General features: G+C 41.0%; 2 protein-coding genes across 10 annotated transcripts in view; one reads left to right on the top strand and one right to left on the bottom strand.

Annotated features, from left to right (window-relative positions):
- SNX24 (sorting nexin 24) overlaps positions 1 to 20,496 on the top strand; it is a 111,346-nt gene extending 90,850 nt beyond the window's left edge. For all 4 annotated transcript variants that reach the window (XM_061607440.1, XM_061607471.1, XM_061607475.1 and 1 more), the window contains 4 exons: positions 12,217 to 12,311; positions 13,264 to 13,296; positions 14,766 to 14,830; positions 19,656 to 20,496. In XM_061607440.1, coding sequence (XP_061463424.1) covers positions 12,217 to 12,311; positions 13,264 to 13,296; positions 14,766 to 14,830; positions 19,656 to 19,726 — 264 coding nt within the window. In that variant the 3' untranslated portion in view covers positions 19,727 to 20,496. The remainder of the gene's footprint in view (positions 1 to 12,216; positions 12,312 to 13,263; positions 13,297 to 14,765; positions 14,831 to 19,655) is intronic.
- A 1,212-nt stretch (positions 20,497 to 21,708) lies between these two features.
- The window catches only part of PPIC (peptidylprolyl isomerase C), a 28,159-nt gene continuing 22,851 nt past the window's right edge, over positions 21,709 to 27,016 (bottom strand). For 2 of the 6 annotated variants that reach the window (XM_061624962.1, XM_061624954.1), the window contains 2 exons: positions 23,780 to 23,998; positions 21,712 to 23,404 (listed from right to left, as the gene is read on the bottom strand). In XM_061624962.1, coding sequence (XP_061480946.1) covers positions 23,864 to 23,998 — 135 coding nt within the window. In that variant the 3' untranslated portion in view covers positions 21,712 to 23,404; positions 23,780 to 23,863. Of the gene's footprint in view, positions 23,405 to 23,779; positions 23,999 to 26,274; positions 26,443 to 27,016 lie in introns of those variants that run through there. The other 4 variants (XM_061624946.1, XM_061624918.1, XM_061624927.1 and 1 more) reach the window with 4 other exon arrangements.

Here is a 27,016-nt window from a genome sequence, read left to right on the forward strand (position 1 = left end):
ACACATCTTAGTACATATTGGACTGAATCTTCTGGCCAGAAGATGGTTGTGGATCTAAGTTGGATGATTGGTGGGTGGGGGTGTCATGAATATTTAGAGCTGTTTGGTGTGTTAAAAAGAAAATCAATCAGTGAAAACAATGCAATCCTCCAGTGCACTCTCAGAAGGTTAGCAAAATGGTCTTGTCCAAGTTTCTAGCAAGCTGTTCAGTTACTGTTATAATTGGCTGATGAGTAGGTTTGCACCTAACTAGAATGCCAGGGTTCGATTTCATCGTGTCCTCTGTGAAGATGTGTCACTATTTATGCTGGCTTTAGTGACAATTTTTTTAAAAAAGAAGCTCATGGGAAATCATTATGCTGTTTATATGTCTCCCATCCTGGAGAGCATTATCCTGTGATATTTTAGCACTGTTTTCTACTGCATGATGGCATCTACCTAAGGTTAAGGCAGAACAAGTCCCTGTGCAATTTTGTGACTATATTTTACTTACTGAAGAAGAAAAGATAACTGACAATTAAGAATTGGGGATGTCACTGAGAGAACATGCGCAGCTAACCAATGACATCCTCTGGGAGCATGTTTTTATGAAGCGGGGAAGATAGAAAAATTGGGTTTTTAGGGGTTTTATTACATAACAACATACAATTGTGATTTTAAAAAAAAATTCTGGTGAACTTTTCTAGAAGAGGGCTTTTTAAATATCCTTCAAAATGGTTAGTAACATGTGGCAATAATTAGTGCACTCTTTTAAAATTGATGATGAAAACATAGCATTTGATGAAGTTCTCCACTTTAAGCTACTTGAGGGAGGGCATTGCAGCTTTTCTTCCCTCCCCCCCAAAAAAAAATATTGGAGAAAAAGTATCTGGGGTGGAGAGCCTATGCAAAATCTTTCATTTTTGTACATAATATTTTTTTAAAAAATATGGGTAAGCATTCAAAGGTTTCACCTTTAGGTGATACAAACCAGCAAAACCTTTACTACTTGATTCCTCTGAGTGTTTCTGGGGTGTTTCCATCATTCCTGCTTATTTCTTTGGGAAGAAGGAAACAGCCCAGTTGCTTGCTTCCTTTTTCTTAAAGGACTTGCCTCCCTCCAGGAGGTGCCCTGGGAGCAGAACTCTGCCCATGGGATGTCTGGATACAACTCTTAGTATTTTTGTTATTGTAAAACTGATTTGTGTTTATATGGTGATATTATGTATAACGATTGTTCTATATTTCTGGAAGTTATTTTGACGGCTTAGGTCAGGGTTTCTCAAATTTCTCTTCCCAGGGTCCACTTGAGAGGGCTGGAAATTACTGAGGCCAAGTAGTCACAATCTTTTTGGAAATGGCTAAAAATTCCTTTGCCTCAACAATTTCTTTGTGGCATGGAGTTCCTCAAGCTAAATACAGACATTGGCTCTACAGATGTTGTTATTCAGCCTCTCCATTTTAGACTGGATATGCTGACCCAGAAGCTCTAAGTGGAGGCTTTTCTTCGCTCCCCAACATGTGTCTCAATGGTTTTTACTCATCTTGTTATTTTTTCTGCCTTTCACATTTAAATTATACTCTATTTCCCTTCCCCAAACTGCCTGTTTCTTTCAACTCTGCTCCTTTTACATTCCCTTTTTCCTCCCCTAACAGCTCCCCTCTCTTAATCCCATTCCTCTCCCTAGTTTTTTTTTTAATACGTTAACCTTTTTATCTCTCATTTCCTACAGTACCCCCTCTAGCCCTTTCTCCTCTGAGGAAGGGAGGAGAGGCTTCTTGGCTTGGCGACAGCCAGGTGAGGTAGCCAGTTCCAGAAGCAGATACTGGGGAGTGGGGAGCGATGGCGAGGTACAGAGAAACAGAGCTGGGTGTGCCACACAACCTACCCTGCACCACATAAGTTAGCCTGTTGCCCTCAGGTGTGGTGGAAGACCCTGCCCCATCACCAATGTTTGAATAAAAGATTCGACCACAGTCTCAATGGCTTCTGTGTGTGGAATGAGAGTGGGGGAGTGTGTCACATTATCCTTCACCACAGGCAGCAAAATCTCTTGCACAGAAGACCAGGTGGCAAGGAAGGAGGACTGGTGTGTGTGGTGGTGGGGTTAAGCAGAGGAGCCAGAAGGAAGAGCAGTAGCTCCAGCTGACCTTTCCACCTCTCTCCTTCTGTTCTTCCCTCACACTTGGTTGGCTGTTCCTCCCGTTGTCCATTCCTCTCTTTCCTTCCTTTCCTCTCCTTCAGCTTTGCATGGCACAACCTTACTCTCTCCAATCAACTCCCTTTCCCAAGTGTACTTATGCACTGTGCATGCAGGAAGCTATGAGTGCTTAGCACTATTCCACCCAAAAAGGCAATGGCACAGCCAGGAGGTGGGCTGTGGTGCTGAGGCCCAGCTGAAAGAGTGAGAAACACACTGGCTTAAGTAATAAGAGAGCAACAGTAAAACACAGATATAAATATATGATCCTAAAGAGATCACTTTATCAAGTTAATATCTGCAAAATTATGTGTCTGTGCCCCAAGTAATGTAAGAAATGTTCTTATCCCACTGTGCTTTGTCTGGATTTTTAACCCCTTAAGCTCCAGCTACTGAAGGTGGAAGTTTCTAAAACTTTCTAAATCATGATTTGATCCTGGTTAACCAACTGACATTAAGACAGATTTCCCCATTTTGGACTTAATGGAGAAGTGTCATTCAAATGAACTGGGATTTCAGCACATAATCCAGTGCCCACCAGGAGGAGGAGAGAGGCAAGGGAGGAGTGTGTGGGCCCGACACTTATTCCTGTCTTGCTAAAATATAGTTCTGCAAGCCAGGATTGTTATGTCTGGATCAGCTCAGTGTATTCCACAGTCATAAGGAGAACACTTTCCCATTGTTATGGTAGACTCCAATTTTAAGCATAACCAAATATCAAAGGCTTTGTGAAAATAGGCATATAGTCATGTTGCAGGTATTATGCAAATTGTGAGTGAATTCCTCTTGCTCTTAATTCCTCTTGGTCATGGTAAATAAATTACGGAATACTGCCATCAATAAACATAATTTAATCTCACACCAAACTAGTCTGGAATGCAAATGAAATAAAGTATGTTCTTTGGAACTAGCAGCAGGAATGACTAATGTTTAGACACATCCTGGCTTTGGCCACCCTCTGGTGCACAGAATGGACACTTTTTGGGATTCATCAACTGAAACCAGTTCCAGTTTGATGGTTATATGGACAAAACACCCTGAAGCATTCCAAGCCTCCTCACTCTCTCTAAAGAAATGACAGAACCATGACGTGTTTGTTTTATCTTCAGAGAGAGCTTACAGCTGTGTTCAGATATAACACTAAACTATGGTTTAGCATTACATAAACAATCCTTGGCCTTGTGAGCTCCCTCCTCCCCTCTCCTTTTCCAGCACTGCCACAAGACAAACTAAAACTTTTGCTTCCGTTTCAACAGGCACAGTCCTATCATGAGCCACATGGTTCAGGTGGTACTTGGGGGGGGGATTGTGTCCCATCCTTACATCTGCCACCCACTGCCACAACTCACTACAGTTGCTGCTGCTTGTTCCTCTTCTCCCTCCTACTTGCCTGCCAGCAGCCATGAGCTTTAAAAAATGCTGCTTTAAAAAATGCAATTCCCTTAAAACTGGTGGTGGAAAGAGGGTGTGGGAGGGGAAGAAGCAGGAGGTGCAGGGCCGAGGAGGGAAAGAGACAGTGGGGGAGAAAAAGAGGTTGGGCCACTCTCAAGCATTCCAGCGTCTTGTACCAGGCCTGGTTTTCAACTAATCATGATTTGCCATTATGTCCAAACTCAAAAAAACTATGGTATAGGGAAACAAGCCCGCTTCAGACTGTGGTTTCCCCTTAAACCAGAGCTTGGAAGATTACTTTTAAAAAGTAATAAATTACAGTTACAATTACTTGGCCCAAAAAAGTAGTAATTACCGTTACAATTGCAGTTGCTCTGAAAGTAACTGATTACTTTACTTTTTCTCAAAAGTAATCACTACAATTACATTTCAGTTACTTTTTTTAAAAAACTCCTACAAGGTGCTGGCCTTGGCTGCTGCACATCTAAGAAGCCTAAAACAATATTAAAAATAAACACACACACACAGGGGGTAGCAGAATAAAAAAAAATATCTGTAAGATTAACATAATGGCATAACAGAATCTCACATCCCCCCAAGCAATGAAGATACCCCAACACTTGAAGATTAACATAACGGCATAACAGAATCTCACATCCCCCCAAGCAATGATGATACCCCAACTCTTGAAATCAAATTTTACACTTGAAATGCTTTTATAATATGTTTCTGTTATGTCTCAAAAGAACAAGATGCTCAAAGAGCATGTCAGACAAGGAATGTCTTTTTACAGTCATTACGTTGCCACCAGTACTGAACAGGCGTTCTACTGCGGCGCTTGAAGGCATGCCTGTGTTGTGCTGCAAAAAACACCGCAGCACACGTGGAAAGCCATGGAGTGATGACACTTCCCTGCTGGGAGACCTCAGGTACCTCACCAGTTCCTCCTCAGCAGTGTCCACTGCTGACTTCTTGCCCTGGGGCAGAAAGTTAAAGAAGTCATCTTCTAAGTCATCTCCTTCCTGGTCTTTATCTGAAGACTGATCACTGTCCTCATTAAGTACACCCATCTTTATTTCAGCTTTCAACAAGGCTTCCATTGTGTATCTAAGAAAGAGAGAGGATATGTTAACACATATATGTTAGGAAACCATCATCTGCTCTTCATTTCCTGATGCTTGTCATGTCCCCTGGTTCAGGGTCCAGCCTGAGCCTGTGGATGATGACATGCAAGGTAGGAAGGTGACCAAGTCACCACACTCATGGGGCAGCACAGCAGACCCTTAAGGATTACCTGCAGCAACCCAAGGTTGTGATGAGGAGCCCCAGGAAGAAAAGGCCCAGCCCCTGCCTACCACCTTAAGCCCTCTGATGCCTCCCTTGAGACAACATTTCCCTTGGAGTAATCCACCCAAAGGGCTTCCCTAATGTTCTTACTTGTTGGTATGAGTGGCGGCCAGACACGATTCCAGCCAATCTAGTTTGAAGCGAGGGTGTAGGCAGGCTGCCAGAAGAAGCCTCTTGTCCTCCCAGATAGCTGCAAACCGCTTTCTTAGGGCTTCGCGCACACCTCTCAGCAGCTGAAAACAGTATGTGTACCTCTCAAGTTTGTTTTCCAGTCCTTCTAACTTGCGGTCCAGATTGCAGAGCATTGGTAGCAAATACCCCATGAACATGCCGTTCTCCCGTTGCAGGATATCTAGGGACTGGGCTAGTGGCTCCATAATCTCTGTGTATTCCTGTACCACTTCAATCTCAGCAGCTGTGATCCTGGACAAGGAGCAGCGGTCCATTATGGCATGCATTTTTAGTGGCACAGTTGACAGGAGCTCATGTAGTTGCTTCAACGCATCAAAGGTGGAATTCCACCTGGTCTTATTCGGTACCTTCAGATACACACCACATTGTGCATGGATATACTCGGCAATCTGGGCTGACTGGTTCTGCTTGGACCACAACTTGCTGCACTTTCCCATCAAGGAACGAAACTGTTTCTTGAAAGGACCAAGAAGACTACTTTTGGAGGAGTCAGAAAGCATGGCCTCTATGTCTTGTGTTGCCACAAGGTTGAGGGTGTGGCTAGCACATCTCTGGTGTGGTGGTAAAACAAAATCCTCTCCTGAGTCTGCAGCTTCTTCCTCTGCCTCAGGTCCTGTGTCCAGGATCTCACAGATAGGCACAAACTCCACCTCAGTCTCCTCCTCCTCCTGGTTATCACCATCATCGTCACTGGTGCCTGCAGCTTCCACTGGTTCTTTGGCCATGAAAACTCTGAACGCTTTCACAAAGTTGGAGCCATTGTCTGTAGTAGTGCACATAAGTTTGTTGTGGATCCTGTACTGCACATGTACATCATGCAGTGCTTTTGAAAGGACATCGTATGTATGGCGCCCCTTCAGACGCTTACAAGCCAAGGCCCCGACCTCACGTTTCAGGGTAGTTGGGTTGATCCAGTGGGCTGTTACCCCAAAGTAACTCTTCTTGCCATTGGTCCAACAATCTGCAGTGGTTGCTATATATGCCACAGCACCCATTCGGTTTGCAAGAGTTTCTCTCATGTGGCATGCTCTCTTCTCAGTTCTGTCTCTCAGAGTCTTGGCACATATGATGGTGAGATCTTTGGGGAGTCCAATGCGAACCAGATTAATGAATGATGGTTTGTCCACAGTCTGAAGTGGTAATGTCTCCTCTACAATGAAATCAATGATTTTCCTGTCGAGATTGCTCTGGGTGACAGGCTCCCTGCCAGATCCCCACCTCTCAAGGGTTGTCTGCTGCTGCTTCAGCATTTTGGGAGGAGGGGTGTCATGCATTGGTTCAGGAAGGCCACGTCTCCTTGCCTTTATTGCTTCTTCATTGCTCTCAGCTTCTCAGGGTGTGCCCTCTGAGGAAGAAGAACAAAGCATGAATCCAAGAAAAAATGGAAGAGGAACTTCACAATTTAAACATAAATAGACAATGGACACTCTTTGAGGACCAGCATGACAAAGGCTTACCTCAAAATGTTTCTTCACATTGGATGAGGAGGAAACAGCTGATCTCAGATTTTTGATCCTTGGAAGGCAGTAATTGCATCGTACAACAACATTTTTCCCACTCTGGCTCACAAATGTACAAGCTTTCTCAAAGCCAAACCATGGTACTTGCTGTTCTGCAGATGTGGCTGTGGGCAACTGGCACTGCTTCATGCCCTCCTCCTCCTCATGCACAGGGCCTCCTTTCTGAACCTCACTTTCTAGTTTTGCCTCCTCAGGATCAACAAGCTGTGACTCAAGTGGCCGCACTAACTGACTGCTGCTCTCAGCAGCAAAACCTGCAACAGGAGATAATGCTCCTATATGGGTGAACTTCAGCTGTGATGTGCCCCCATCTCTTCCCCATGCTGCAGGATCCCCCAGTCAGAGTGGAAGTAAGCAGGTCGATAGCACAATTAAAAGAGATCCTATTTGCATCATTTTTGCTCACTGAATAACCCTGCCTGGGCCAGTCTAACCTACTATCTCACAGGGTTGTTGTGAGAACAAAATGAGACTAGGGTTCAAATCCCCACATAGCCATGAAGCTCACTGGGTGACCTTGGGCCAGTCACTGCCTCTCAGCCTCATGAAAACCCTATTCATAGGGTCACCATAAGTTGGAATCAACTTGAAGGCGGTACATATATTTTTTATTTTGAATATGATGATTATGATAATAAATATGCAGCATTTCAAATTAATTCTGTATGAGAAGCATTCCATGCCAAGCTTGGAAAACCAAGGATGAGGTATAAAATGTAGACAAAAATACTTTTGACAAAATGCCATTTATCTTTTATATCTATATAATTAGCAATACAGCTGAATGATGTATGTAAAGTATTCTTTCTTTCCCTTTTCTTTTTTATTAATATTTTAGTACTACTGCTAAAGTTCTGATGAAAGAATAAAGCATTCATTAGCCAAATTCAAATGATTAGAACACATCACATAAATTCCACTGAAGTTGGAGTTTTTGCCATAGAAAATGAAAAAAAATATAACCTATGATAGCCCAATAGACAATCAGAACTAATATAAAACCCTATTGCTTCTCATTTGCAAATCTTGCAAGATCTAAGGTAACTCTAGATCATGTGAGTTCAGGTGATGCATGTTATGTACATTTGTATAGATATTAGCAGAGATTGTCAACAGTCTGTCTCTCTCTGGGACTGGGAATCTCTTTCTCACAGAACATGAGTTTGAGAGCTGGGGGACTGAGAGGAGGAGCTGCAAGGACAAGATGAGAACAGATTAATCTCAACTCTGAAATTCACTGTATGCGAACTGAACGGTACTTGTCTTCCTGGTCAAATGATTTAAAAAAAAAAAAAAACCCAACTCTAGGGCTACAAGCTTTAATTTTCAGCAGATTAATTAACTAAAAGGAGAGTTGATTAATCAGTGGGGAATATTTTTATTGGTAAGAATGAGTTTTAATATGAGACACTTGTTTATTGTTTTTAGAGTAATTTTGTGTGTTACTGTACCGGGGAATGCATGAAACAATAACAAAGATCAGCCTTGATTTTTTTTAACTGTGTGCCCTAGAGCTTCTGTATTGAATTCTTCATTGTCTTGCACTCCTTTTAATTATTATATTCTGGAAATTCTCATAGATTTGAAGTCTTGGTGATAAGCAAATCAATTGAAATGTAATTGATCAGTTTATTGAAAGGGAGAGGATTAATCAGTTAAACATTTTAATTTTACATTGCCCAGATATTCAGCTGCAATAAATGGATTTTTTTCAACAAGAGGTGATCTTCACAGGTACCCCGCCTGGGGATGCTGTTGGAGATAATGGGGTTTACAGGAGTTGTCTCTCTCTGGGACTGGGAATCTCTCTCTTTCTCACAGAACATGAGTTTGAGAGCTGGGGGACTGAGAGGAGGAGCTGCAAGGACCCTATTTCTCACCTCATCTCTGCCAAGAACAAAAAAATCAGCCTTAAGCCATTTATTATACGCCTAATGATTTATTATTATTATTATTATTATTATTATTACTGAGACAGTTTTTGTCCCACATACAATTCAGTCTTGTGATTAAACAGGACAAAAATACAAATAAAAAGAAAGATGGAGTTCAAATAAATATACAATAAAAAGCTAGCCGGCATTTTAAAAGGCAGGAGTGCTCTGTCTGGATAAATACAGCACACAAGTATGCATGGGAACAAGGGGGAGAGTTCAAAAAGGGGGGGAAGGAAGAGAAGTATAGGCCGAAGTTTCGGAAGTGCCTTGTGATTGATGGAGGGGGTGGCAGAGGCAAGGAGAGGCAGTGGGGGGGCAGAACGGTGCCGCGGGGGGGCAGGGGGCAGGGGGCAGAACGGTGCCACGGGGGGGCACACACACACACAAATCATCGTCACTCACCTCCACAGCTCTTCTCCATTCTGCTGCTGCCTTCTCCGTTGTCCTTGCCCTGGCTTTTTCCTCCGGCGTCCATTTTGTCCTCTCAGACGCTAGCAGGCCCTGCCTATTCTCCTCTTCCCTCGTGCATCCTAACACAGATCACGAGGGAAGAGAGAGTCTGCACAGAGGTCCAATCAGTGTGAGACACATGTCTTGTGTTAACCAATCACAGCCAGGAGCTGTCTTCCCCTTGTTCCCGCCCCCAAGTAACGTGCAACCTAAAGTGGAAACGTTAAAGTTGCAGCTGAAAAGTAGGGAAATTACTAGTCGTTCCGTTACTTGCCAAATGTAATGGAATTACCCACACGTTATTTAAAATTGTAACGAATTACAAGTAACTCGTTAAAAATAACGAGTTACTTCCAAGCTCTGCCTTAAACCATGGGGTTCCCAAAGCACTTATTTAAATGCAGGCTTCTTTCTCCCTCCCTGCCCCCCCCGGAGAAAACGGAGAGCACTGTGCTGTTTGAAAGCCCTTTGGGGAAGGGTATGAAGAAGGAGACAACTGCTGTGCTGTTGTCGCCACCTCCTCCTCCTGGCTCCTTGAGTCCATTCTCTTCCCTCATGCTTTTCCACCCCCTTCTCTGTGAAGACACCGCTTCACCTCACTCTCCTCTCTCCTTCGTCTTTCTCCATCTTTTGTTCTTTCTGCCCCACCCTCCATGTTGGTATTTCTCTGGCTGCTGTGAGTCTGTGCAAGGCTGTTTGAAAGCCCTTCATTTTAGAAAGATTCCAGTGCAAACCCCCACACACACCTCTTGAATCAGGAAGGAGTTTGCATGAAAATTCCCTACTAAAATGGGGGGGACGGACTACCTTTTAATAGGGACTTGCATGCAAAGCATGGAATCCTGCTGAACTGAGTAGGATTTAATGCCTGTTCATCACCTGATGAATGGGGTTAAATCCTGCTGCCTTGGCTGTGCATACCTGTTTCTTCTGGGAACAGGCATAAACAATCAATGTAGGATTTAAGTCCATCTTCCTGCCCATAAGCTGAGGAGAAAAGGTAGCTACAAGATTGTGTCATGTAACCCTGGACATAGCTTAGCGTTCCGTTCAAACTACATCAGTAGAAAAGTATCAACAGCAAACTAGGGATCAATTTTGTATCCCTGATGGATTCCAGTAGACATGGCCTGCTTTCCCATGCTGGTACCCTGCAAATGTTTTAGACTACAACACACATCATTCCTAACTGTTGGGCATGGTGGCCAGGGCTGATGGGAGCAGTAGTCCAAACCATCTGCAGGACACCTGGTTGGGGAAGGCTAAACTACAAACTAAGCTTTATCTGCCTATATTTAAAAGGATTATATTGCCTGCACAGCTTTCTCAATACTTTCTCTCAATATCTAGATCACTGAATATTAACAGTTTCTTTTGTTTGGGTTAACATATATTGTTATGCAGTTCACATACCCTTTGACTAGCATCTCCCTTCACCTCTCCTCCCATACAGAGCAAGATGAATTTTGTAGCAGCAGAGTGCTGATTTTACAAAATGCAAATGAAAGACACATTTAATGCAGAATTCTCATTTAAAGGTGAACTGAAAGGCTTTTCACCTGCCAGAATTCTATGGTTTTATGTCTTATCTGTAAAAAGTGATGTAACCATGGAGAGCTATTTCAAAGTTGTTTGCCTCTTTTGCAATGTTTGGTTGCCGATAAATTTCCACATGGCTGAAATTGTCTCCGTAGTAGTTCAGTGGTGGTGAGTCAGTTTCATGACATTTAGTGACCAGTTGGCAGTCAAGTAGTGAGCCATTGTGGAGGTCCTGAAGAATGATCAACTATAGTCATCTACTTCCCTTACCTGGACCATCTTGATGTAATAAATGCTGAAATGCTCAATATTATCTGTTCCCCCTAGAGAAATAGAAATATCCTGGTTTCAGGGCTTAAAGGTGATAACTAAGGAGTGAGGTCATAAATTACAAAGCAAAACTAGTGTGGGTTTCATCTTTCTTTTTTTTAATCCCTTTCAAATGCATTTAGTCTGCCACTATTCTGGGATGTACCTTTCTCTTCTTACTTGTGGCGCACTGATGTGACGCCTGGAGAAACTTAAGAATAGTTGGCTGTAGTAGAGGCTGACTTGCTGTGGAGTTGGAACCAATGATGCTATATCCCTTCAGTGCTGTTATTATGCACTATTCTCTGAGCATATCAGATAAGACTGCCTTCCACTGCTAGCCCTTGTCTTTGTTTTCTTATTCAAGATTAATGTGAGGCTGTTCTTTGCATGATTTTTTTTTCTATTAGAAGTTTCCTTTCTGGGATCTTGAATAAATGGGATTAACTGTTTTTTATGTAAAGTTTCAGAGATTGGGTATTTTCTCCTTCAGAAACATTATGTGCTTTGATTATGTGGGTGGTTGTGTGAATGTCTAATCTAATTTGAAATGCACATGGAGCTCATCCCCTCAGTGATAAATATTTTCAAATGGTGGTGGTGGTGGTAGTATCCCATCTTTCTTCCAATGAGCTAATGGAGGTTTTCCATTTTATCTTCATAGCCCTAAAAGTTAGATAAATTGAGAATGATTATCTAGTGAGTTTCTTGCTAAACAGGATTTGAACTCAGGTCCATCTAATCAAAGTCTAGTGTCCTATGAAATATTTCCTCTCTCTTGACTTGTTTTATGTTAAAAGGAGAGACTAACATTTGATTGAATCACCAGAATTCCCAAATTCAAATTCTGTGTAGTTTGTCATTTTCATAGTATGACTGTTTAGTGAAGGTGTACTCAGAAAACTATTTCCTATTTTGTATTAAATTGATAATTAACCATTTTCTAATTATAGGTCCTACTTTCTGTGGTGGTTATTTGTGGTGAAAGATAAGCATTTCACTTCCAGTACTGTTGAATGTCTCACATAATTGGTGGTTCTACATTACAGAACTTTGGCCAGTGTAAAATGAACCAGTGCATTGTAAGCCAATCTGTCAAACCAAACACTTGCCTCAACTTGTTAACGTACTTAAAATCTTTCATTAATGAAATCAGCTAGACCCCCAGACTCTCAGGAGACTTTCTCTCCTCTGCTGCCATGATGGATGAGAGTCCTTCAGATCCTAGAAATTGAGTAGTTATAGTTCTTGGAGATATAGCTTTAAAAGAGAGAGAATTTATTTATATGAAAGTAAGAGAATGTTTTTTTAATGTATGCATTATCTTGATCTGAGTTTTCTTTATTATAGAGTATTATTTTAGAAAATGAAGAGCTTCCCAAACTTTTTCTTGACTTTCTCAGCGTTCGTCATTTTCCTTCTCTACCAAAAGCAGAAAGTTGTGGGTAAGGCTTTTACCTAAAAAAATCTCAAAATGCAACATGCAAGTCAAAATAGCCCAATTGTAGAACTAGTTCTGCACTCTGTTACAACTCTACTGTCAGAAAACAGTGACAACTAGTTTACAAGATGAGTTTCATATTATGGTTGCACTCGTATTTGAAAATGGTAAAAAAAACCCAAAAAACTCAACGCTCCTACAGCTGTCTTGTACATGAAGCATGGAAACATGCTATGATTGTATTTGGGTATCATCTTGCCTGTGGTAGGGCGTTTGAGATCATAGAAGAGAATATGAAGCTCTTAATATGCTTTGGAGTACCCCAAATTGTCCTGATTCAGCATTTTGTCCTACGCACAGGAGATTTGCTGAGTACATAGCTCTTCATTAGAATGGCTTTCCTGTTTAATTTAAGTGGAAGGAGCATATATGTTTGTGTGCTGCTTGGAATGGGACCACTGTGCATGGCAAAGATCTTTATAAACATCAGAGAGTACACGATCTCTGGAGCAGGATATCCAAAGGAAAAAGACACACTCCTCAAGTAAAAATGATTAAATGAATTCCATGGGAAATGGGGACTGATTTGTTAGAAACAAACTCTTATATGTATGCTATTAGAATAACTTCTAACATTGTTTAGACAGCTGGCTAAAAGGAAGCATTATCGTTAAGATAATATTCTGTTAACAATATAAAGACATTGGATTGTATCCAAAACTAGTCCTACTCAGAGTAGACCCATTGAAATTAATTGCCATGACTAACTTAGGTCCATTAATTTCAGTGGGTCTACTCTGACTATAACACAGTTGGATACAACTCACTGACTAGAAAAAATTAATTTGCTTTGTTGTTGCTTTTGTTTAAGAAAGATCTTTTCATAAGAATATAATGTTTGGGGAATTTCAGATTCATTAAATATAACCTGTTTTGTATGTATTGTAATATTTCAGTTCTTTTGAAGAAACAGAATCTGAAGAATCAAGGTAAGCAGTTCTCAGTTAAACATTCAGGAGGAAGTAAATGTAAATAATATAAAATGTGAGATCAGCAGAATTGAGTATTTTAAAACTGTATTTTAACGTTCTTCTGAGCAAAAAACTGTGTGTGCACATATGTTGTCAGTTATATATGTAATATTTAATGATGGCTAGGTATTTTTAAAATGTGTGACAAAATGCTGCTATTAAGGTTGTTCGTGTTCAGTATTCCAACCGCCATGCCCTCCTCCAGCAGAATATTTCAACCCCCAGCTGCCTGTTTTCATTTTTTTCAACTGACCAACATTCTGAGCATGCACAGTCCTCATTCAGCTGGGGCTGGGGCAAAGGAAGGGGAATGTGTCCTCTTCTGCCTTTTCTAAAGAATTTTTGTATTTCTGTAAACCTCAGAGTTCACCAAAGCATACTGATAACTTCTTCTTGGTCCAGTGTTGGCTCTGTTTCTGTTGCAACCCATCACCTGAGCTCACTCTTCAGAGGGAGGGATTTGAAAAATTATATGTCTTTTTATTCTATTATGTTAATTATTATGCAAATAATAGTTTTGCATTACATTTATAGTTCAGCTTTGTTTTGTCCACATTTGCCTCATTATACATCTCTGAACTCAAAAGTTTGCACTGTTTCCCCATAAATGTACACTGAAAGCTATCTATAGAGGCCCAACATGGCAACTACATGATGAAAATCTCTTATTGAAAAATTGTAAAACTCATTAAAAATGTCGATCTATTTCCAGATGCAATCCTATGCATGTCTGCTCAGACGTAAATACATTTGTATTCAGTGAGGCTTGCCCCCAGGACAGTGTGTTTAAGATTGCTGCTTAAATTGACTGTTGTCACAGTTGAGTGTCTGCTATAATTCAATACACCTCTGAATACGTTCCACTGAATTCAGTTACTTATCTTTGAATAGACATGCATAGTTTTAGGTACTCTGTCTCCCTACCCTATAGATGCCTGGTCAGGTGATTTTCCTTCCCCTTACATACATCTTTTATGCAACAACCAACAAGAAGATTAAAAATAAAATTTTGCAATCTTTGACTGACCAAAATACCCAAAGGCAATCTAGCAGGTTAATGCTGAAAAATGCTTAAAAAACAAAACTTTGTGAGTTGCTGCCAACTGCAGTCTCCTAAATGCTTGCTTTAGAAATGGATTGTTTCAGCATGTCATTTTTAGGACAGCAATCCTAGGTTCATAGGAAATATGTCCCATTGAACTCAGTTTGATTTGCTTCTGAGTTAATATGCTTAGTATCATGTTAAATGTGACCTAATCTATAGTGAATTTTATTCCTTGTAGATGTTTTCCTTTACAATAACATGGATTTATATAAGCAAACGTTCTACCTAACCAGCTACATCATCTCACTTTATCAAAGCTAGTTTGTAGTGTGTTCAGTTTACTGTCCCTTGATGCTGACATTCCTGTTCTTGACCTTTCTAGCAAACTGTCCCACCAGCCTGTGCTGCTGTTCCTAAGGGATCCATATGTCTTGCCTACAGCCAATGGTAATCAAACCTGTCATCCGTTAACAGCTCTTTACTGATCAGACCCTGCACCACACAAACCACATTGTTATTAATACATGCTGAGGCCCAGTTCTAATAATTTGGCAATGTATCAGGAGTAATTTTAAAGCTATTTATAATCATAGCTGGAATCAAGGGTTTTATTAAAAGAGAGTCAACACTCCTACAACTAAAAACTATGAAGAAACTAATTTTAAAATACTAATATTCTAATCTTAGGTTTTATCTATTCTGCATCAAATTTAATGCTGCTTTGAAGATATATAATGAAATCGGTAATTTTGCATTGATAATATTTCAATATGTTTTGGGGTACAGCCCCAACCAGTATGGCCAGTGCTCCAGAATGATTATGGGAATTGTAGTTCAAACCATTGGAGGGGAAGCCTGGCCTAGTGCAAAGTATATGAAATTAGTTGGACTGACATCATTAAGCTAAGGGTCAAACTACACATGATGTGAGAGTTCTGTGATTCAAACTTGTACAATCTTTGAAATTGTTTAAATAAAAATCACATGCAACAGAGTCATCTGGATCAGACCGATATGGAGGAAGGGGAATCTAACTCTTTAGCCTGTTGCGCGCCCCCAGATGTTGCTGGACTATAGCTCCCATCACACCTGGCAATTGTTTATACTGGCTGGGGCTGTGGGTTGTTGTAGTCCACCAACATCTGGAGGGTCATAGGCTTCCCCTCCCCATTTTAGACCCACACCAAATCTTAGTTACTCCAGTCCAAAAAGCTGCTATTATCTGTGGAGGGTTACGCCTATTATATTTCCCCCTCTGTGGCTAACAGCAGCTTTTGGCAGGTGTGTGCGTTATGTGGATAATTTGGATCAGAGCTGCAGCATGGGAATAAAGAACCTTCTCCCATGGTCCATTTCAGACTCTCGTGGCTGCTTTTTGCTAAATAAAAAGATATCAGGAGCTCTGTCTGAACTCCTGCATCAGATATAGTTCGACCCTAACTACATAGAATCAGGCTGTTTGTGCTAACAGCAAGGAATAGAGGGGGCCAAAAATATTCTTGGGATAGTTCTTCATTGGTTTTATTAAGCAGGTAAAAATATTAGTGAAGCAGGATTTTAGCTGGATTATTTTCTCTGACCTTCATAACTTTTAGTTAGTTTCTCATTGTAATAAAGCTAATTTTTATACACATGGTGGGACTGCATGAAATAGAACATAATTTTCCTTTGGTGAAATCAAGTACAGAATGTAATGTCTATCCTCTATTGAAAAAGGTCAGTGTCACTGTATGTCTAATTCTACACAGAAACTGTTTCCATTTTTGCTTTTCTATTTACACACAGCCAAATGCTTTGCTAGCTCTTAACAATTCAGTCTGTGTTGCACTTCAAATTTGATGTCCGCTGAAGGACTACTCTGCTTTTGTTGCTAAACCAAGGAAAGTCTGGTGATCACTGCTGCTGACTTAATAATGCAAATCACCTACTAGTTTGGTTAGTCTAAATCCTAGCTCCATATCCCCACCCCCACCCTATTCCCACTGTCAGTGAAATGTGTGTGCATCGATTCTTACTCTACACCTCTTTGAAGCAGCAGGGTAAGTGTGCAAAGCACCATATGTGGAACCCACTACTCTCCAACCAGATTTCAGTTTAAGCCATTGCCTTTAGCTAATCCCTATTTTTAGTTAGTGGTTTGAAGTGGACAATGGTTGTTTTAGATACAATACAGAAGCATAGCCCTATCTATTGTTTCCATACATGAGCTTCACCATCCACTGTAAGGCTGGGGTTAGCTCCATCCCCATCATGAGGAAGATGACATAGAGTAATTCCTGACATTACAGTGAACAGAGAATCATTCAAACAATATAGCAGCTTCTGTGTAATTTAAAGCTATCTTCTTGTAGCCCTCAGACTAGTGTGTGCAATATCATAGTCCAGTTCAATAACTTAGGACAGAGTAAGTGCTTGGACGCTTTTACACTTCCCTGTTCTGAATGTGTTTTGTAAGTATATTATCTAGGACAAAAGAAGCATATACTGTCATTTCTTTTAGGCCCCATCTGCACTATACATTTAAAGCAGTATCATACCACTTTAAGCAGTCACGGCTTCACTCAAAGAATCCTGGGAACTGTAGTTTGTTAAGGGTGCTGAGAGTTGCTAAGAGACCCTCACAAAGCTACAATTCCCAGAGTTCCCTAGGAACATAAGAAGAGCCTGCTGGATCAGGTCAATGCCCCATCCAATCTAGCATCGTGATCTCACAGTGGCCGAACAGATGCTCAAGGGAAGCCCGCAAGGAGGGCCTGAGTGCAAAAGCACTCCACCCTCCTGTGATTTCCAACAACTGGTATTCGGAAGCATGCTGCCTCCAACCGTGGAAGCAGAGCATAGCTGTCATGGCTAGTAGCCATTGATAGCCATGGATTTGTCTAATCCTCTTTTAAAGCCATCAAAGTTGGTCGCCATCACTGCCTCCTATGGGTGTTAATTCCATAGTTTAATGATGCACTGTGTGAAGGACTTTCTTTGGTCTGTCATTAATTTTGCAAAATTCAGCTTCATTGGATGTCCACCAGTTCTAGTGTTATGAGGAAAAACTTCATGCCATGCATAATTTATACACTTATTTGCCTTTTCTCTAAACTAAAAAGCCCCAAATGCTGCAACCATTCTTCATAGGTGAGTTGCTCCACCCCCTTGATCATTGTGGTTGCCCTTTTCTGAACCTTTTCCAAATCTACAGTATATTTTTGGGATGAGGCAAGCAGAACTGTACAGTGTTTGCACCTTAGTTTTGTATAGCAGCATTATGCTATAGCATAGAATTTTACTTTTTCACAGCTGCCGCGCACTTGGGTCAACATCTTCATCAAGCTATCCACTATGACCCCCAGGGTCTTGTTTCTGGTCAGTCACCACCAGTTGAGACCCCACGAACATATATGAGAAATTAAAAATGTTTTGTCCCAACATGCATCACTTTACATTTGTTTACATTGAATTGCATTTACCATTTTACCCCCTATTCACTCAGTTTGGAGTGGTCCTTTTGGAGCTCTTTGCAATCCCTTTTTTTAACAACCCTGAACAATTTATTATCATCAGCAAACTTGGCCCCCTCACTGCTGACTCCTAGAACATTTATGAGCAAGTTAAAAAGCACAGGTCCCAATACCAATTCTTGGGAAACTCCACTTGAGAGAACTGCCCATTTATTCCTACTCTCTGCTTCCTGTTTCTTAACCAATTGCTGATCCACAAGAGTGTAATAGAGGCTGGACTGTTGACCTCCATTATGCCCTGTGCATAAGGCATATCTCTCCTGAAGTACATGAAGTTCCTAGTTAAATCCTCTTATTCCATGATGGCTAAGCTTATGCAGGAATCTTTGGGTACCTTGTCAAATACTTTTTGAAAATCCAAGTACTAGTTCACTTCTGTCTATTCAGGAAAGGGGATTGACTGTAGCTGGAAATTGTAGCTCTGTGAGGGGAATAGGAGTCTCTTAACAAATTACCGTTCCCAGGATTTTTCAGGGGAACCCACGACTGTTTAAAGTGGTATGATACTGTTTTAAATTATAGTGCAGATTTACTCTGCACAGAGACTTACTCTGTGCACTGAAGAATGTTGGAAGTGCTGGATTCCCCTTAGAAGCAGCTTCACATGCCTCATCTTTTTCTTCTGCACTGTTCTCTACTTTTAAGAAATTAAAGGCTACAATAGAGTCTACGATAGTGGGAGGAAAGGAGCTAGTGGAACTCCTCAACAACTTCAGTAAGACCAGAAGAATAAGAGAAGACACTCTTACATCTTTCAACCCCATGCATGGCAATATTGTAACTGGATGTGGCCTCGGTACACTGCAGGTCAAGCAGTTAACTGCCATTGGTATTTTTGAACAGGAACTGAACAGGAACGTCTTACATTTTAAAGCATTACTTCTGCTGAATATTCAGAGCAGTCAGGACCACTACATGGTAATAATGGATCAGTATTTGTTAAATAGGCGACTTAGGCTACAATCCAGTTCATGTTTACTCAGAAGTAAGCTCCAATAGGTTCAATGGGACTTATTCCCAGGTAATTGTATTGGGTTGCAGCCTAAGTCTTATTATATTTAGTTTATTCACAATGCTTTGTCTGTCTAGAATTAGCACAAAACAGGAGAATATGCTAAGCACTAAGAACTAATGTGTTTCAGTCACATTTATGTATTTTTTCTTCTCTTCTCTGTTAGTTTGTAGTTTGCATTAGTGTATCTGCTATGATTATTGGCATCCTTTGATTTTAGGAATATCATCCCTTTTAGAACTTTTTATAAGAATCTGTCCCTTTACTTTGACGACATGCTCTAAGGATACTTATGTGATAGTATAAGCCTCTTCCAGTCAACTTGGACTAAACAGTGCTGTAAACTACAATGGAAAAACTGCTGTGAAGTATTCCCAGTAGAAATCTTGGAATTCCTTCAAGTGTATTGAGATTTTGTTAGAAATTGAATTGCCAGTGTAATCCATCTTCCTTGTGAGAAAAGATTCAGATAAAGAGCAGGAGCCTGGCAGCATTAAGTATTAGAACATCCTTTTAAATCAATAAGCTACAAATCTAGCAGCACATTCAAGTAATGCCCAGTGCTACACTAAAGTGGGTTTAGTGCTGAAACAGCATTACTAATAGCCCAGTCCCAGGCATGGATAAACATGGTGGTGATGCAATATCCTAAATTACACTGGGCCTTTCCTTGTTAAGTTCTACAAAAACGTTTATATTGTATTGACATATGTAAGAAAGCAGTTTTTCTTCTCTGCTTTTTTTCCAGATGACTTTCCAAATGTAGTTATTGAAGGTGTTCTCCATGGATTGTTTTATCCTCACCTGCAGCCCAGGTAGAAAATGCGTTTGAATGGATAGTAACTAAAGTAAATACATCATCTACCTGGAACTACACATTTTTAGTAAAGCTTATGAAACAATCAAATGTGACCATGATTGTGATAAAGTTTGATGATGGAATATTTTCTCTTTTTAAATTAATTTAGTGTATCACTAATATTGCTGCTTTAAAAATTATGGAGAAAACGCTACTCTGTTGAATCTGTCTACCAAACTCTAAATGTTTAAACCTTTAAATAGCTGACATATGTTGAATTACACTAACAACTTGCATCATGTATTTGACTTTTTTATAATAAATGATTACATTAAGCCTTTCGTCTCAGTGTAGTATCCACTGCTGGCAGTGGATACACAGGACAATTCTAGCACATGTGAGACTGAAAAACGAAAATGTTAAGAAAATTACTGCCAAAACTGGAAATGCAATATAAGCTTATTTCATCAGTATTTCTCATGTGAATATATCATACCTACATTATCTTAAGTAAGCAGAGAAATGCTTACTTGCTTGAAATTTGACTCAAAAGTAGCTTTAATTTACTACAGGACCCTGGCCACAATCCTTGTGCTTCCAGCTCATACACTATGCTTAGTTAGTGAACTTCCCCATGTTAATTAATTTGTACAACTCCGTAACAGGAACAAGAAGAAACATGTTTAGTAAAAATAATCAGCTAATAAATATTCAGAGGTCAACTGTGTAAATGAACCATATGCATATGTTTTGCAAGATGTCAGAATCCAAAATAAAATATTGACGTTAATGTTTGCATTTTACTTGTGCAGATTTCCAGTTCACTTATAGTGTTTATTCAAATAGCAGCCTACTCTGTTGTATTGGTTTGTTCAAGCATGTTATTCTATTAGATCAGGAGTTACCGAGCTTCTGAGCCTGTGGGCATGGTTTGAATAGTGCCATAGGCACACACACACCAGTTGCTTCTCTTGCAGACAAAGTGTGCACGCGCATGTATTCTTTTCCAAAGATACTGGGTAAAAGCCAAATCCAGTAGAATTAAAATGCATCCTCTTGAATTTAATTATTTTACAGCCCCACCCAGCTACCCACAGGCATCATGTTAAAATAGTCCAGTGGCAGACAGATCTGGTGATTGCCAGCATCACAAAGACATTGATCCAAGGCACCAATCCGTGTGGATAGTCATCATGTTGACAAAGGATGACAACAAACCACAGAACACACCTTTATGCAGAGATGACCTATGACTCAATGGTGGTTTTGAGGGGATCCTAGTTAATATGAGGATCCATAAGAATCTGTGTCTTGCCTCCTTTTGTGCCACATCAGCACTGGAAGGCACAGCATCTGTGATTTTTATGGTTTAGTCAATGGAGACAAGTGATCTTTGATTTGATGGTCATTTGGGAAGGGAGCATCTATGGGGAAAAAAGCAATTTCAAGAGAATCTGTTTTACTGGAACTCCTGACTCCTATGGCACCTCATCTTCTCCGCACTGGGTGCTCCATGTTCCTTCCCCCAATTTCCCAGATTGCTCTCTTTCACTCCCACTCTTTCAAGTTGCTCCACTTTTGCTCAGCTAGTCGTATGCCAAACTGCACCTTGAAAGCACAGAGATGAAAAAGGAAGTGAGAAAGTGTGTCCCTCTTCCAGCTTCTGACTTCAGCACTGTTATTTTGAAAGCAGAGGGAAGGCAACCACCTTATGATGAAGGGGGGGTCACATTCACAACCCCAATATTAGTCTAACTTTTACATTATACTTGTAATTACTTGAATTGAGGCATCATAAGATTTTTATGTGGCTATTCTTCATCTTAAATTTGCAAACCAAAGCCAGGGCCATAGAAGACTGCAGTGCGGCCAGCCAAAAATTTATGAAAATGTAAGCACCATGTCAGAATTCCATTTTCTGTCTTCCTTCCTCGGGCTGTATTGTTCAAAAGGTAAGTAAACAAATGACACATTTTTCATGGTTTTTTAATATAACGAGTCAAGGGTTCAGAGCTAGCTTGAAAAGAGTCTACATTTCAGATTTTCATCTAGATCAGAGGCAGGAAACCTGTGGCCCTGCAGATGTTGCTGGACTACAATTCCCAGTATCCTTAACCGTTGGCCATAGTAGCTGGGGCTTAAAAGAGTTGTAGTTCAATGACATATGAAGAGCAAGATTCCATACCCCTGCTCTAGGGCAATTCCCTGATGCCTCCAGCATAACTAACTATTTTGGAAAATAATGGTCTTTCCATTAATATATTTTCACTTGAATCATTAGTGACGTGAATAAATACCACTGAAGTCAGCAAGGAAGGCTTGACTTTGAAAACATAGCTACTAATTTTTTAGATAATGAATCTGCTTGCATGGCCCAGCATTTACTCCATGATCTAAAATTATGGCTGTATTGTGCCCAGAGAATGGGCTCATTCACACAATACTAAACTGTAGTTTAGAACAAGGTCAAACAAAGCATCAGGCTCTCATACACACTCATCCTGTGTATTTGAGAAACTTCTACAGCATTTAGTTTCACTTCCAAAGAAACCTGACTTAAGAATGATAAAGGAATTGCAGATTGTACTTTAAAACAAACTCTGATCAGTTTTGTGAGAATAAGGCTTCTTTAAGAACTGGGCTGGAAGGAACAAGGAGTACAGGCGTTGGCTAGAGCAGGGAGGAAAACGGCAGAAGCTGGAACCTTGATCAAGATGGCCTTTTGTGTTGAAACATTTATTGTCAGCGTACAACAATTTTATTCACTAATACAAGTTTCTAACACAAGTTTCTAAACAATATGTCAAACCATGGGTTATGCACCTGGCTTGTGTAACTAACTAAAGTTTAGTTTAAACCCTGATAGCTGGTTCATAACTCATGCTAAGACAGGAGTCTTTGAAAGTGAAAAAAGACAGGGGTCTTGGCAGTGTGGGAGACTAAGGGGGCACTACAGAAGCCCAGCACTCTTCTTCAGCTACTAGCTCATGCACAAAGCAGTTAATAATCATGCCTTTGCATTATATGCAAATACAGCCAAAGAATATAGTTTTGCATCTTGAAAACCTATGATAGGAATATTTTACACTCAGTAGGGGCTGGTGGCACAGTACAGATGGGGCTGCATTGCATTTCCCAGCTTCCCAACAGGGGCGCAGTGAGGCACAGGAGCTCAGCGTGGTGTGGCACACAGCAACCAGAGCGTCAGATCAGTGCTGCACAACAATGAGCTCCTCCCACCTTTCCCCCTCCTCTTTTTCTTAGTAAGCTACGGCAGTGCATGATGTTGGGAAGCCAAGAGAGCAACGTAGAGCCATCTGCACTGTTTTTTGTTTACACATGGTAAATGGCATATTTTCAGAAAACAAGAATCGTTTCTTAGCAAAGATTTAATGTCTGTATAAAGCATAAATACATAGCAGTGGGTATACTTATTCTTAACAATAATATAATCCTGTTGCTAACAGTAAAATGTTCACATTTTGCATGTATTGAATGTCAACAAATTTAATCTGTTATGTTACAGGAATTGCACGTTTATCATTTAGGCAGGTAATGCTAATAAGTGGGGGGAACCCCCTTTCATAAAAAGCACTAGAAAGAAGAGGTCAAGTATTCTTTATATTGAGAAAAGAGAACTGTGACACATGCTTGAAACGGAGCATTTCTTTCTTTTCCACCTGTAATCTTCTGTGCTCCTGAAAGAAATATGCACAATATGTGGTTTTAGAGGGACAGGCTGAAGTAGTACATTTCCCGTTCAGTGTGAAACACTAAACATTTCAGTGTTCCCAGGATAAGATATTTTATAAAAACCCTAGTTAAACTTATAAGCAGTTTATCAATAAGGTAAAAAATTCATGGGACCAAAGAGTAAGTGGGAGCTGTTAATACTTTTGATAAAAATAGCATATGAATCATCAAAGAACAGGACAATTCTTCCTTTCAGCCCCTTAAATCAATATATTCTTAATGTTTTTACCATAAAACTATCTCCCAGGAGAAGGGCAGCAGAGTAGTCCAGTGTTTCTTGATTTAGTACCCAGGTATTTAAATGCTACCTGTGAGCTTACCACATTCTCTTTCACCAGTATTTTCAGATACTCTCACGTTTACCCAGAGGAGAAGCCACTGCAGTTCCTTTGCTCCTGTTGCTGTCAACTTGTCCAGTCATCTACTTCAACCACAAATGGTTCTTTTACATCTATTTTTCCACTGTTAACAATAACACAGTCTTGAAGAGGCCGGTCATATTCATCTATTGGCTGAAATTCTATGGCATGCACCACTGACTAAAAAGAAAGAAAGAAACTAGATGTCTGATCTCAAACACAACATAGATATGACATGTACAGACGAGTTTACATTTTGTGGGGTTCCTCTTAACTCTCACATATATTTTTGCTCCATATCTCTCTGCTTCAACTAGGGGCGCAATCAAGACTCTGCTTCTGTGCTCCTAACAGAAGGCTAGTTTGAAGCCTCATTATTGTATGAGAATGTCTTGGCACAGGGGGTCACAGCTGGGGAGGATTATAGACACCACCATTCGAAGTCCCCCCCCCAATGCCACAATTAGGTTTGAAAAAAATATCCAATTGACTACAATAGATGGCTTATTTCAAGCTTAATTTCAGCAGGGTTGAGAAACAGGACCCTGCTGGCACCAGAGAAGGCCTCTGTGGGCAGATGTGTGCCTACTGTCAATCACATGGGTGACCCATGCCCTAGAAACCTTTTTAAGAATGTATGTACCATACATCAACCATGTTTTCAGGACAGTTATACATTAAAATATATAAACTGTTGATACAGAATTATAATAAACCATAGCAGCATCTAAAAACCATTTTTAAACTTTAAAAGCCAGAAATAAGATATTACCTGGTGATAAAAAGTTAATGTGTGCTCCAGGCAAGTTCTATAATCTAGGTGCAATCAAGAAGGTCCTTTAGCCAGTCACCACCCCTTGTCACAGAAGGGTGCTATCAAAGTTACATCAATGCTTGGGCAACCTAATATGAGAACAAGTGTTCCTTTTCCCAGGGTAGCATGCCATCAGGTGGGCTGCCTAGTGTCCAAAGGCAGGAATGCACAGGAGTTGAGACTCGAGCTGCTCCTTCTAGCCCTCACTCCAGCACATTCCTGCTGCCTGAAGTGGATTTCTCTCAGCCTTAGCTTTGCTAATTCTACCTTATTTGGCCATGAGTGTTTCCCTCATCGTTTTTATCATCATTTCCCTTCACATTGCTCCTTGTTCTCCTTGGTGGTAAAAAAAATATCCTGGTTTGTTTGTGTGATCCTTTGTGTGTGATTCCCTTGTTTGCGGGCTCCCAGTATTAGGCCTGTCTTCCTCAGCAGAGCTCGCAGCTGTGGCTCTTTATCCTCCAGCTGAGCTTGCAGCCCCATGGCTGTCTCCTTCCTTAAGAGAGCTCACAGCTGCAACTCTTAGCTCTCTGGCAGTGCTCATGGCTGCAGCTCCAGGTGTCTCCACAAATGACGCTTGATGCTGCGGCTTCCTGCAACTCCTCTTTCCCCCGCTTGCCACCCGGCTTGGTCTCAGTCCCTGGCAGTGGCTCCTCGCCCCTTCTGGTTCTCCTCCTCAGAGTTGTGGCTGTAGCTCTGTGCCTCTCCCACTTAGCACTCTGCAACTGGGTCTCCTGGGTCTGCCCTCACATCCCTGTTGAAGCCCTGCCTGCCTCTTCCTCCCTGCAGCTGCCCCAGGCTTGGTCCCAACTGTTGCTTGAGGCTCAGTCTTGTTGCTGCTCTATTTTCACACCCTTTTTGCTCTGGTCACCATTTTGTGTGCACTTCTTGTTCTGTATGTTCCCCATCCCCATTTTGTTCCTGTTATTTCCCACACTTTTTCTTGGTGTTGTGCCTGTCCACTCCATTCTCTACGTTTATAACTTACTTTTTCATCCTTGTCCATCTTGTACAGTTGGGGGAAGTAATTTTAGGAAGATTTGCCAGTTCAATTTTTGATCTTTTTTTCCCCAGTGGCTCAGAAACTTCACTGCCACCCCCATGTATGTGTATGTGTGTTTGGCTTCTGTATATCCATTGCAACCCCTCCCCCACTGTGTGGGTGTTGATTCTTGGATACTGCATCCCTCTACAGTGTGTGTATATTCATATAGTGATACAGTGTCCATTGTTCTGCATGGCTTTTCCAGCTGGACCTGTGGATCTTACTGATTAGCCCTGTGAGGTGACACAGAAGGCTCCCTCTCAAACCTTGCCTGTGCAGTGCATGCATAGACACAAGGTGCCCAAGTGCAAGATATCCAAGCAGGTGCCCTCCAAATCTACATCTAAATCTAAGAATGCTGAGAATCAAACTGCTGCCAGGCGGGTCCACTACATGGGCACACCTACCCCCCCCATGGAAGACCTTCTTCTGACATTATTATTATCATCATCATTGTATTTGTTAGATGCTTTTCTCACCAAAGTGACTCAAAGCAACTTACATTAATAAACCTGATAAAATAGTCAATAACACCTAAAACTCATCAATACATTAAAAGCCAAACAGAGACATACATAATAGTTGTTAAAAACTTACTGAAAGCTTAAAAGCAAAAAGTATTATTAGTTGGATCTGGAGTTCATGAGCCTGCTAAAAGTCCTGGGGGTGGATGTGCCCATTTTGAGTCTGGTCTTGAAATCCCTTCTTCCAAAAGAGGGGGATGCTTGATTTAAGGTTGCCTCTGAGTGGAGGTTGGACTTTGCTCTGCAAAAGACCCATGATGTGACTGCTTATTCTATACAGGCTTCATGTGCTGCCACTCTGTTAATTAGGGAATCCATGCTGTTACGAAGCAGGGCCATGGAGCCTGCTAAACTACAGTTCCCACCCCACACCCACACCTAATGGTATGGCTGGTTACTTTCCCACGAGGTTTTGTGCGAACAGTGGCAAAATTAAGACACAAAAAGAACTAACTGCATAAATGTTCTGCATAAATGTTATCTGGTTCTTTGGCAAATTTCCCTCACCCACAGTGAATCCCATTGTTTGTTAGGAGCCTTAGTTTTCAGAGTCAGTTAGAGATACACACACACATACACAACATCACCAGACTTTCATACCCTCCTTGGCAGGAGGGGGAGAGAGGAAAGTCTTTTAAAACTGAGGCTTGAAGGTGAAAAAAAGAGGAGAGGAAGAAAGAGGAAGGGGGGCTGAGGAACATCAGAGCTCCCACACACATGTACGACGCTCTCAAGGAACGCATCAAGGACTGCAGGGAGAGAACCTGGGAGACTCTGGGTCTCGGTGCAAAACCTTGAGACCAAGAGATTCCTTC

Source organism: Rhineura floridana, chromosome 1 (genome assembly GCF_030035675.1).
Source record: "Rhineura floridana isolate rRhiFlo1 chromosome 1, rRhiFlo1.hap2, whole genome shotgun sequence".
Classification (NCBI taxonomy): Eukaryota; Metazoa; Chordata; class Lepidosauria; order Squamata; family Rhineuridae; genus Rhineura; species Rhineura floridana.